Here is a 12,551-nt window from a genome sequence, read left to right as displayed (position 1 = left end):
AGCATGTGCATAAGATTTATATAGAATCTTCATAGTTGTGATGGAGTTTAGCTTATCTTGTTATAGTTTCTTTTGGTCGTATTGAGAAGCATGTATATATGATTGGTCGTATTGAGAAGCATGTATTGAGAAGCATGTATATATGAATTATATGTTAAGCATGATCACTGTTTCAGTATGTATATGTTCATTTTCATTCTGACAGTAGTTATAATATATGAGTAGAGATGTTTCAGTGTCGTATAATATATGAGTAGGGATATTTCAGTATTTTTTTAATATAAACAAAAATAAAATTAATAATACTTGTATTTAATCTTTGACTGAGAATTTATAATTTTTATCAGAAATAAATATTATAGTAAACTTTGAACACATTATAATATTTAAGTATTAATCCTTAAAAGAGCAAATAATTGTAAAATAATCTATTTTGATATAAAAAGAAAGCACACTAGTAAAAACTATGTTTACTAACATTAGATGAGCTAATTTTTAATAGGATATACGTTTTAAATGAATTTTTATTAATTCATATGTCTAACTCAAATACATATGTCTAGATGAATTTTTTAAAATATTTTTACAAGTAAAAATCAAATTATAAACAAACTTAAAGCCTTAAAAAAAACATAACATAAATTTTCAAAAGTTCCCTTATTATTTAAACCTTCAATCTTTAAATTATTCCAACAACAAACTCATAATAATAATAATAATAATAATCAAAGAACATTTAATGCTAAATTAGCCATCATTTTAACCAAAGGAACAGGACACTTAGTAACAATATCAAACTTAGACCGATTTGAAGCATTCCCAAACAAATTCAAACTAAGCATCCCAAGCTCCGATACCGACAACCTCGAAGAAAGAAACCCATGCCAATAATAAGGATCCAAATCAAAGAAAGCATCAAAAAAGCTCCTCGTCCCATCCAAATCAAGCTTCAACAATGTCTCCATCCCAAACGAATAACATTCCCTAACCGATCTCCTCTCCACACTCCAAAGCGTTTTCCAAACCTTATCCCTAACCGCCTTCCCCCTTATCATCCTCGTCGATCCAAGACACTCTGCTATCGCCTCCGCCACAATTGGAGCCAGAGCCAAGCTCCTTGCCACCATATAGCCAGTTGAAGGATGAACAATCCCCGAACAACCACCAAATGCTGTCACGCTTTGTGGGTTCTTTGGTAATGGACCACCCATTGGGATTAAACATTTCTCATCCTCAATTATGGTTTTTACTCGAATACCCAAATGTCTTAGCCTAGCCGCCATTCTCATCTTCACTTCATTGTATGGAACTGCAGGACGGCTCACTAATGAAGTTTCCTCAAGGAAGATCAAGTTTGAAGTGAAGGGCATCGCGTAGAGAAATGTCGGGTAACGAGAATTGTTAGCTCTAAGATATGGTTCATTTCCTAGATGATCATCAGTCCAATCCATTAGTACCATTTTGTCTAAATCAAAAGGGTGACTTTCAACTTCAGCTAGGATTCCATGGGCAATTTGAAATCCATGATTCCTCGGTTTATCGTATTCCACGAAACTAGAACCGAATCCACTCGTATCGATTATCAAACTACCAATTATCTTATTTCCATCGTTGCAAACTATACAAGATTCAAATTCCTTATGATTTATTTCCCATACTTTGGCAGTAAGAAACTTCACACCATTTGTTACACATTGTTCTAACAATTTCTCTTTCAGCAACTTCCTATTAACTCTCCCATAAGGACGATCTAAGTATTTAGTCTTGTTGGCATTTAAACAAACACTTGCTAGTCCCCAAGTTTTATCTAGACAATCTTCAAGACCTACTGCCTCGAATTCATCAACCCATCCACCGTAATTATTTGACCACATAGATAGAGGAGATGGATCGACAACACATACCTTGATTCCATAGCTGGAGATAAGGGAAGCGAGACGGAGACCAGATGGGCCGGAGCCGATCACGATCGCGTCGAATCGAGATCGATCGGAGAGTTCTACCCATGAGAGATCGTCGATGTCTAGGGTTCCTGGAGATGAAACTGGTTTCAGATCGAGGAAATTGCCGAACTTGCTGCTGTAGTTGAGAATTTGTGGAGATTTTTTTGCAGGATTCTGAAATTTGATTTGGGGGGTGTTAAGTGAAGGAAGTAAGAATGAATTGGCGGAGATAAAGGTGGTCGGCGTCGGCGATAGACTTCCGAGAGTCCCCATTAGAGTGAATTTGATCGGAAAATCAAGACTGTATATATATAGAGAGAGAGAGAGAGATATATATAGAGAGAGAATGGACAGAGGAATCTGGTTTCCAGGTGAAGGAAATGATTCTGTCAAACCTGTTTTTGGCGCAACAGCTTGTTTGATTTGAAATTTGTTTTTCAAATTATCAAATAAAATATATTTTTTTTTAATTATTATTATTTTTTTTTTCAAAAAAGTTTTGGGTTATAATTATCTTCTTTTTTTTAAATAAATATTTTGTGATAGTTACTGTCATAATTAGAGTAACTTTTTAAGAATATTAAAATTAAAAAGTGAGATTGATTTAGTTGAATTAGATAAAATAAAAATTAGGTAAAAAGTAGATGAGATAAAAGTAATTTTTAGATAAGTTATAATTTATTTTTTTATTAAATATATTTTGTTTTGATTTTTTTGACTAGATAAAAAATATCCTATCATAAAAAATTGATTATTGTTTTATTTTTATTTTTATTTAGTATGATGATACTTATCTTCAACTTTTTAAGTATTAAAAAAATTATGTAAAAATCATTTTAAAAAATGGATAGTGATTTGGAATCCGTCATTTTCTAAGTTGTTTGGCCTTTTCTTGCAAAATAGTACCTTTTTTTTCATTACAAAGAAGAATACATTATCAATTTTGATTTCTTCATCTTAATTATTGTACTTGCATAAATTATTCAAATCATTAATTTATATAACCAGAAAAAGTTAATAAATTTATAATTATAATTAAAACTAAATAATATTTCAAAATATTATTTAATATAAATCAAAATTAAAAAAGATATCCGATGAAAAGAGAGCTAAATGACCAAAATGTCACAAATTTGTTTCTCTTCGAATAAAAGCGGAGTTATGTATTTTAATGTACAAAACGACTGAAAAATAACTTATACCCTTACTTCTTTGTATAAATGTAACTCTATGTTTAATGTTATATAAAAGATCCAATTCTAGCTAAATGAACACATGTTTCGAAATGAAAAACCCAATAAAACCGCTAGAAAATGTTAATAATGTCAATCCACCAAACGAGGAACAAAAAACGAAGATTTATAGCACAAATACAACTTTCAATCAAATAACATACTAAAACAAAAAACAGATTTACATAATAACTAACTCACTTTCAAACTATTACTGAAATGTATTTACGCGGCAAATAATCAAATAGACAGAAAACTGTGGACAAATAAGATACGAAAAGAGCGTTTTCTTTTATCACAGGATCGCGAATTTCTAGGAAGCTTTGTTTGTGTGCAAGAAATAACTGCATTTGTATCAAGATCTGCAGGAAGGTAATGTAAGTCCCCCGCAGCAAGCAGAGATTATTAAATACAAGAACACTACGATCAAGCATGTCAATAAGGCCCTGTGGAAAAGAAATTTAAACCATCTTCAACATATCAATCACCCGAGAAATCATATGCTTTGATTATCATGCTGCAGATTTCTTTATTTGCATTTCTAGTTGGAATGTAATCAAGGTAACACATGATTGCAAAATGAAGTTATCATTTTGAGATGAGTTGGTAATTTTTTTATTGGTTATGTTTGCTGAAAGTCACTATGAACCAAAAAGTAATGTGATCATGATCGGAAAAAAAGATCTCTATAAATTGGATCATGCTCTAGTAAATAATTTGTATGTCAAACGATGCAACAAAAATCATACTATAATATGGATCATAATCCAGATAAATCTTATCCCAAATGGAAAAAAATTATCTACAATTTTAACTTTGGCAATTTCAAACGAGAGATCGTAACAAAATAGTAGTTTCCAAATAGACTCATATATTGAGGAATCTTATTGTGACAATGAGGGTCTATGAATCAGAGGATGGGGCTTTTTTTTGGGTGTATTTTCAAACAAAAGGTAATGATCATGATCCAAAGATAGAAGATTGATGTTTTTCTTTCCTAAGAGAAAAAAAGGTTTTAACCATTGATGTTCTAGTAATACTCCAAGGTAGCACAAGCAAGGGAATTTGGTACTTACAAGAGCTTTGCGTTTTTCATCCAAAGAGCTTGTCGAAGACGTTTAGACTGTTTCTTAAAATGAAAGGCACTATCTTGCATAGTTGTGGTTTTGTCAATCAAAAGCTCTATTCTGTCACCCCTTTCAAGTATTTTCTCAATGTTGTCCACCATAATGGTGCGTACCTAATAATATTGAAACCATAAAATACAATAATTTTTTCTTTTTCACACAAAATGAAATAAAATATTGACCTCAAAGTTGTTAAATATATCAAATAGTTTCAGACCAAATGAACTCTTGAGTTTCATCTTCTTCTTAGGCAAACTTTATTAGAAGATAAGCTAAATGTATATCTGGAAAGAGAGAACATTTGGGAAATGAATTAGCATGTTTGGATTCTTACCTCATTAACTTCACTCCTCACTCGACTTAGTGTATCAACACTCGGATTACTGGAGAAGAATTCCATTTGCTGGTGCAGGACCCTTGAAAACTCGTCATTCATCGCATAAGCATGAGCATATAGAGCTACTCTGCTATAATTTTTCATGAACCTCATGTGAATTTCTTCCAAGTATGAGAATGGTATTCTCCCTGACCAACAAATAGAGTAAAACAATTGCAAATCAGTACACAATAACTCTTACGCTCCTCAAACACATAGACATTTCATTCCGAAAACATAAAAACGATTCTTCTGTGTGTGAGATCGATAGTTCAAGCTGAATTAATACTGTTCAGAATAACAAAGCTGTCTATGAAAAAGATAAGCTCAGCCAGATTAGCATATGATCCAATCAACATGGTGAATGAAAATTCAAAATAAAACGACATTGATTAATGGGTCACATACTGGATTATATTCAAAATTGATATAAAATCCATCAAATGAAACAAGACTTCACAAGCAATGCTATTAACAGAAGCAGTTGATAGTGAGTAAACTGGAAACCTAGAAAGTAAGATAATTAGGGTTTCACAGGTAGGAAGGGGATACTGATAACACAAATCCAAATAAACTAGTGGTTAATCTGGCATGTGAAAATTAAACAATTCATCATCGTTTCAAAGCAGCCCTAGAATTCAGTAGTAAAGATTGGAAAGGAAAAACTCTCAAAAGATGATACAGTATCGCGTTCAACCATAATTGGTTTCATCTAGAGAGTAAAGAGTGATGGAAAGAGTTCTTACTTCCGAATGCATCATTGGCCATACAGAGAAAGGTGATTCCATCAGCTCTGAGTATGTGAAATATGTAGCGTTCCTGAGAAAAACATAACCTGGAATCTGCCTCAGACGGAAGCTTCTCAATGATCCTACGGGCGATGGCGCCGGTGTTACCAGTGACAGCGCTGAATTCAGCCAAAACCGTCGTTCCTCTCGCCACGACAGCGTAGAGGATTGCCATAGTTGCTCGATCGATCGATCGATCGATCTCTGTTTGTAACAGTGAAGAAGATGATCGATCAAGTAGAGAGAGATGTATGATTATCGATTTCCAGAACGCCACCGGTGGCGAGTCAATAATACGACTCAAAGAGGTTTTTCTTAATCACCGTTTTAGCTAGATAGATCGCGACTACGAATCCAGCTTGAACCTTATTTTACTTTGAGTTTTTTTTTTCTAATATTTTCACAAGTAAATTGTAATGATACCATGGCAGTCATTAGGGCTGATAAAAAATATATAATTCAATTGAGTCATTCTACGGGTTTATTGATTAACCGGTTCTAACGATTCAAACTAACTGATTTTTTAACGATTAAACGAATCGGTTATCGGTTGAAATATTTTTTAATAGTTTAACTGATAAATCGGTAATAATTTAGTTATATATATTTATATTAGTTTTTTTTAAATATTAAATATATTATAAATAATATTTAATAATATATATTAGTCATTTTTTAATTTTAAATTATAATTTGTATAGAATTGTTTAAAAAAATATATAATTTATATATCTATTTATTTAAAATTAAAAATTTTAAAATATATTATATTATTATAATAATATATTATATTTTTAAATATATATATATATATAATAGTATTATATTATAGTGTATTATATTATAATATAGATAAAAAAATAAAAAAATATTATAAAATTACGTTAAAAATATTATAAAATTACGTTAAAAATTTAATAATTAATTTAAAATTTTGAATTATCAACTCACGGTTAAACCGATTAACTGACCGAAACCAGTAGAACAAAACCGGTAAAACTGATACCAATATTTGCCTGTTAATCGGGGAAATTTGATGAAATGGCCCTCATAAGTGGCTTAATTCCAAAAAAGGCCCGCGCCTACTAATGTTTGCAAAATGGGTCTTTTTGCCCTGCGAAATGTCTATTTTGCCCCTGTAATTGCACTTACTCGAATTACACTTGCGCGTAATACACTTACGCGAATTACACTTACGCGTATTACATTTACGCGAATTACACTTACGCATATTACACTTACGCGTAATATGTAATATGCGTACATTGAAAGACGCATATTACATATACGCGCATTATGTAATATGCGTCTTTCATACTACATAAAGCGCCTAATTTTGATCCTCATTTTAAATCTCCAATTTTTAGGGTTCCGACTCTCTCTCAAACCCTATCCCCTTCGATCCCGCTGCTCCTCTAAGGTAAAGACATTCTCGTCTCAATGCATTCTTATGTATTTTAGGGTTTTGAATATTATCCAAGTGCTATTATGTTGGATGAGGATTTAGGATTTTAAATAAATCTTACAAGTTTATCTATATAAATGACAATCAACTCTCATGGGTTTGTACTTCATTGATCTATGGAAGCAGAAGTTAAACATTTCGACGGATATGGAGAATCCGACGGAGCTTAACACTCTCAACATCAGTAGAGGATTCGCTAGCGTAGGCAGATTGATGAATGGAGTAGGCAGAAAGTCAGATTGGACGATGAACCATGAATTCAATGCTCATTTATATTAAAACATGCTCTTTCATTTTGTCTTCCATCTTCCATTGATGATGAACCTATTCCTATTTTGATCTTCTAGAAGGTGCATCCAATATATTTTCTGTCAAATTTTACTTTTGCTGCAATTAAGTAAATAACTTAACATATAGATTAATTACTATGGTACACATTTTCCATTTCCTGGTTTTTTGAAATAAATATAATTTTTAGTTTGTTTGAACATTATTTTCCATTATTGCAGGAGATTCTTGATGGAATTGAGTTTGCTAGGGGTGACTCCAAATCAACATGGGGTTCTATGCGTGCAGTAATGGGGTACCCATAACCTTTTGACTTGAAATATGTTGCTATTCGAATCATTTACTTGAGATATCATGTTGGCTGCTCGTAGATCTGAAATATTATTTTCTGAATTTGGTCAAAACATGCCCTTCTGTAGAATTTCAACTTTTGATTTCGTTTGTATATTAAGGTTCGAGGTTTTGATTTGCTGACATGGATATATCTTTCATCTTCTTCTGGTAGGTCGGGAAGACGTCATTGATGAATCAATAAGAATCATGTGGTACCCTACATTCTGATAATGATTTCTTTTGTTGAAGTTCTTTGATGTATTTCTTTGTCTAGTGTTTTATTTATTGTTTCGACTCTGTAAGTATGTGAATCGTAAGTTTAGCAATCGGTATAAGGCTATCATTGGAGCTGATTTCCTTAGTAAAGAAGTTCAGCAATATAAAGTTTGAAGACAGAGCCTTCACTTTGCAGGTCAGCTTTATTCACTATTAGATTTTGATTGGATTATTTAATTGGTATGTAATGTCAGCACTAGATTCTTTTTTTCAAGATCCTTAAACACATTAAAAAAATATATTTGGTGGTCACAAAAGGATAATGAGTTAAATTTTGTGCCATTTTCTTTAGGATTTAACAACGGGATTCAAACACCTAATGATTTGCAATGAACAAAATGTTTATGTTGAATATGCCAATATGGTCCTATATACTTGATATAATGGCTAGATGATAATTTATATTTATTTTTCATTCTTTAATAAGTTGAACATGGAAATGTCAGTTTGGTGATGGACTAAATGTCTCACTTCTACTTCCAATTTTCATTACACAAGTTGTTATATATTTAATTTCTCAATATTCTTAGTATAGTAATCAATCCTTGCAGATATGGAACACAGCAGGACAAGAAAGGTTCCAAAGCCTTGGCGTGGCTTTTTATCGAGGGGCTGATTGCTGAGAACGTCTATGATGTTAATGTGATGAAGTCGTTTTTGCTTCAAGTACTAACTATTTTGGTTAAAAAAATCATATATTTACTGAACTAACTATTTTGTTAGTTTTTTGGGGTCTTTTAGGCTAGCCCACATGACCTTGAGAACTTTACATTTGTGGTCCTATGACAACATAACTAAACTAAACCAATTATTTGATGGAGAATTCTCATTTTTCAGTGCAAATCCAAGGATTGGTTTGGTTGACTATATTTTCTTTTGAACATAGTTGCTTCATTCACTCCCAAAGAAATTCAGAAGAATAAATAGGCATATAACTTGGACAAGCTAAAAAATTGTATTTTTATATAAGAAAAAAGGAATTTGTTCGAAACCTTAATCCTTCTAGATGGAAAGCTGCATAATAACAGAAGTCTACGAAAAACTAATAGATAGCTGCTTAATATTATTGTCAGGCACTGTGAGATTCTTGGCCGACTAATGTGCACTGCCAAAATTGTTGCCAAGCAGGAAGGCCTTGAAGATGGCTTTAGAGTTGTGATTAATGATGGACTAGCAGAATGTAAATCAACACCTTCATGTCCATCTCCTTGGGGGACGTCAAATGAACTGGCCACCAGGCTAAGACTTTATGAAGTTACTTATTAGCTGTGTGAACTCATAAGACACCGACCGACCAAGTAATTTATGTTATATGATATTTGTAATAATAACATTGTTAAAAATGTTACATTAGACAGTCATAATGTGAGATAATGGTCATCTGGTTTGTGATCTTTTGTTAAAAATGTTACTATGACAGTGATATCTTTTTTTTAAGCTTGTGGCTTAATTCTATTTTCTTGTTTGCCTTTATATTTTCCAGAATGACTGGTTTGAGATCATTTCTACATATTTTTTGCTTTTTAAGTGGAAGTACTAAAAGAAACCAGATTAATTTTGACCCTTAAATTAGTATGAGATATTTTTCTCAAATTCAAACATAAACAACAGTCATAGAATAAAATAAACATGCATCTGTGCAGTGCAGTCCAAGAGGTACAATCAATAATAAAGAAGTCAAACATATATATAATTAATTAACTACTTTGTAGTGATCATAGTTATACATCCCCCACAATTATTACTGTATTTCGAGTAAGATAGATTGAGTCTTTCTCATGTTGAAAGCATTGACTGCAGTGGCGTTGTCTGATATTGTATGCAGATGGTTAAACTGATCAATTGTCAAGTCTAAACATGTAAACGAATGCGGGGAGATCGTTACATCTATTTTCGTGTCTATGTTATCAAACACACTCTGGATTGGAGCCAACTGCACATTGCAACGAACTTATATATGGGTGAAATCCTCCTTAAATCTGCTGTTCCAGATTATGTGTTCTATTATGTACCACCTTCACAAAATATGTTGACTCTTCATTGGGATCATATAAAAAAATAGAGTATCACTTTGATATAAACACCATCATTAGTGTAATAGTATTATAGTAGACAAGAGTCAAATAAAACATATGCACCTTTTATCATTGGAGTTAACAAACAGAGGTGCATAACTGACCATTGACACAACATCATTGCATTCAAGTATCAAAGGCGAGCAAAGAAAAGTTAAAAATCCGAAAAAGCAAAGAAGATATATAATTGCCCCCTTGTTCATTTTTTGCATATTAGTGGAAAAAAACTATATTTACATATAACCAAGTATTATCATCTATAGGCAAGCTTTTAATGATCTTTTTTTAGAATTATATAAAAAAAACTGTTCTTTTCTACACCAATAAGGAATCCAACTTCAGCTAATGCTGCTAGAAGGCTTCCTTGACCAACATCTTTTCCTGTCACAGCGTATTCACTAACGAAAGCCTGAAATAATAGAGTCGGCCTCAGAACCATCTAAATGTTTCTTGCAACAATTATCTTTTTGTTAATATATATTTATGGAATTAAGTAAATATAAGACAAGATTTAGCGCATACCTTTGGGCCATTTCGTGATGTTTGATCAAACTTATAAGTCTTAGAGAAGACATCATCTGCATTGTTATAAATTTGTTGAGAAAATCAATCTATTAACAGGAAGGAAGATTGTAAGAATATTCAGTTCAAATTCTAATCTATACAAAATTACTTATCTTACATGAAAATCATAAAAATCATCTGGATGATCCAATGGTTGAGAAGAACCGTCACAGATTGTGATTATCTGGATGTCTGGATAGGCGTGTTTTATGGCAGAATAGAACTAGAGGTAATTCCCTGAAACAACATAGGTTTTTGCAATTTCAAATAGATTATGCATTTCATTTCAGAATTTTGCCATTTGATGGTTTCACATTCGCAGATAATTGAATACTAACATATTTTATTACTATTCATAAAATATGGATCTTTTTCAATAAAAAAAAATATCATTGAATAGTAACAAAGTCTTCATTCCTAATAGCAACATATTTCAAGTCAAAAGGTTATGGGTGCCCCATTGCTGCACGCATAGAACCCCAGGTTGATTTGGAGTCACCCCTAGCAAACTCAATTCCATCAAGAATCTCCTGCAATAATGGAAAATAATGTTCAAACAAATTGAAAATTATGTTTATTTCAAAACCAGGAAATGAAAAATGTGTACCATAGTAATTAATCCATATGTTAAGTTATTTACTTAATTGCAGCAAAAGGAAAATTTGGCAGAAAATACATGCATGTACCTTCTAGAAGATCAAAATAGGAATAGGTTCATCATCAATGGAAGACAAAATGAAAGAGCATGTTTTTAATATAAATGAGTATTGAATTCATGGTTCATCGTCCAATCTGACTTTCTGCCTACTCCATCCATCAATCTGCCTACGCTAGCGAATCCTCTACCGATGTTGAGAGTGTTAAGCTCCGTCGGATTCTCCATATCCGTCGAAATGTTTAACTTCTACTTCCATAGATCAATGAAGTACAAACCCATGTGTTGTTTATTGTCATTTACATAAATAAACTTGTAAAATTTACTTAAAACCCTAAATCGTCATCCAACATAATAGCACTTGGATAATATTCAAAATCTTAGAATACATAAGAAGGCATTGAGACGAGAATGTCTTACCTTAGCAGAGCAGCGGGATCGAAGGAGATAGGGTTTGAGAGAGAGTCGGAACCCTAAAAATTGGAGATTTAAAATGAGGGTCAAAATTAGGTGCTTTATATAGTATGAAAGACGCATATTACATAATGCGCGTATATGTAATACGCGTCTTTCAATGTACGCATATTACATATTACGCGTAAGTGTAATTCGCGTAAGTGTAATACACGTAAGTGTAATTCGCGTAAGTGTAATACGCGTAAGTGTAATTCGCGTAAGTGTAATTCGCGTAAGTGTAATTCGCGTAAGTGTAATTCGAGTAAGTGTAATTCGAGTAAGTGCAATTACAGGGATAAAATGGACATTTCGCAGGGCAAAAAGGCCCATTTTGCAAACATTAGCAGACGCGGGCCTTTTTTGGAATTAAGCCACTTATGAGGGCCATTTCATCAAACGTTAATCGGTTTGTAAAATAAAAAAATAAGAGGTAAAACCGGATTTAACCGGTTAACCTTAACCAGTTGAACACCTTAGCATTGATTTATAAAAATTGACAAAGGAAGATTTTATTTATTTTGTTTTAATTTAATTTAATTCTATATAAAAATATAATTAAATAATATTTATTTTTTAGGTAAGAAATTGATAAAATAAAAAAATTATAAAAATATCTGATTTTTTTATTAAATATAATTTATTTCGATTTAAAAAATTTAAATTCAAAAAAATAAAATTATCAATTTTTTTTTACTAAACATGTTTTATTTTATTTTTTAAAAAATAAATTACATGCCTTAAAATTTATAATTTAAGTTCATACTTTAATTATTAAACAAATTGGTTGTGTATTTTTCTTATTTTATGGATATAGTTAAAACATTTTTTTTATCATTTTTTTTAAATGAAAAGGTAAAATAGGGATTTTTTATATTTTTTTATTTGTATATCACGAGATAATCTAACTAAATTAGAAATTCAAATTTAAAATTATTTTAAATGATGTTTTTAAGGAATATGAATTTTTTTTATT

At 31.6% G+C, this 12,551-nt stretch overlaps 2 protein-coding genes across 2 annotated transcripts; both read right to left on the bottom strand.

Annotated features, from left to right (window-relative positions):
• Positions 1-642: 642 nt before the first annotated feature.
• LOC124911517 (capsanthin/capsorubin synthase, chromoplastic-like) lies at positions 643-2,308 on the bottom strand. Its single transcript, XM_047452016.1, has one exon. The coding sequence runs from the start codon at positions 2,214-2,216 to the stop codon at positions 726-728; it is 1,491 nt and encodes a 496-aa protein (XP_047307972.1). The 5' UTR covers positions 2,217-2,308; the 3' UTR covers positions 643-725.
• Positions 2,309-3,229: 921 nt separating this feature from the next.
• Positions 3,230-5,772, bottom strand: LOC124911518 (vesicle-associated membrane protein 714-like). Its single transcript, XM_047452017.1, has 4 exons — positions 5,425-5,772; positions 4,637-4,827; positions 4,252-4,415; positions 3,230-3,621 (listed from the first exon to the last, which is right to left on the bottom strand). Exons 1-4 carry the CDS (start codon positions 5,639-5,641, stop codon positions 3,531-3,533), a joined length of 663 nt encoding a protein of 220 aa, XP_047307973.1. The 5' UTR covers positions 5,642-5,772; the 3' UTR covers positions 3,230-3,530.
• Positions 5,773-12,551: the final 6,779 nt, after the last annotated feature.

This window comes from Impatiens glandulifera, chromosome 8 (assembly GCF_907164915.1).
Source record: "Impatiens glandulifera chromosome 8, dImpGla2.1, whole genome shotgun sequence".
NCBI lineage: Eukaryota > Viridiplantae > Streptophyta > Magnoliopsida > Ericales > Balsaminaceae > Impatiens > Impatiens glandulifera.
The sequence above is the reverse complement of the archived record's forward strand: the minus strand, read 5'-3'. Positions and strand labels throughout refer to the sequence as shown.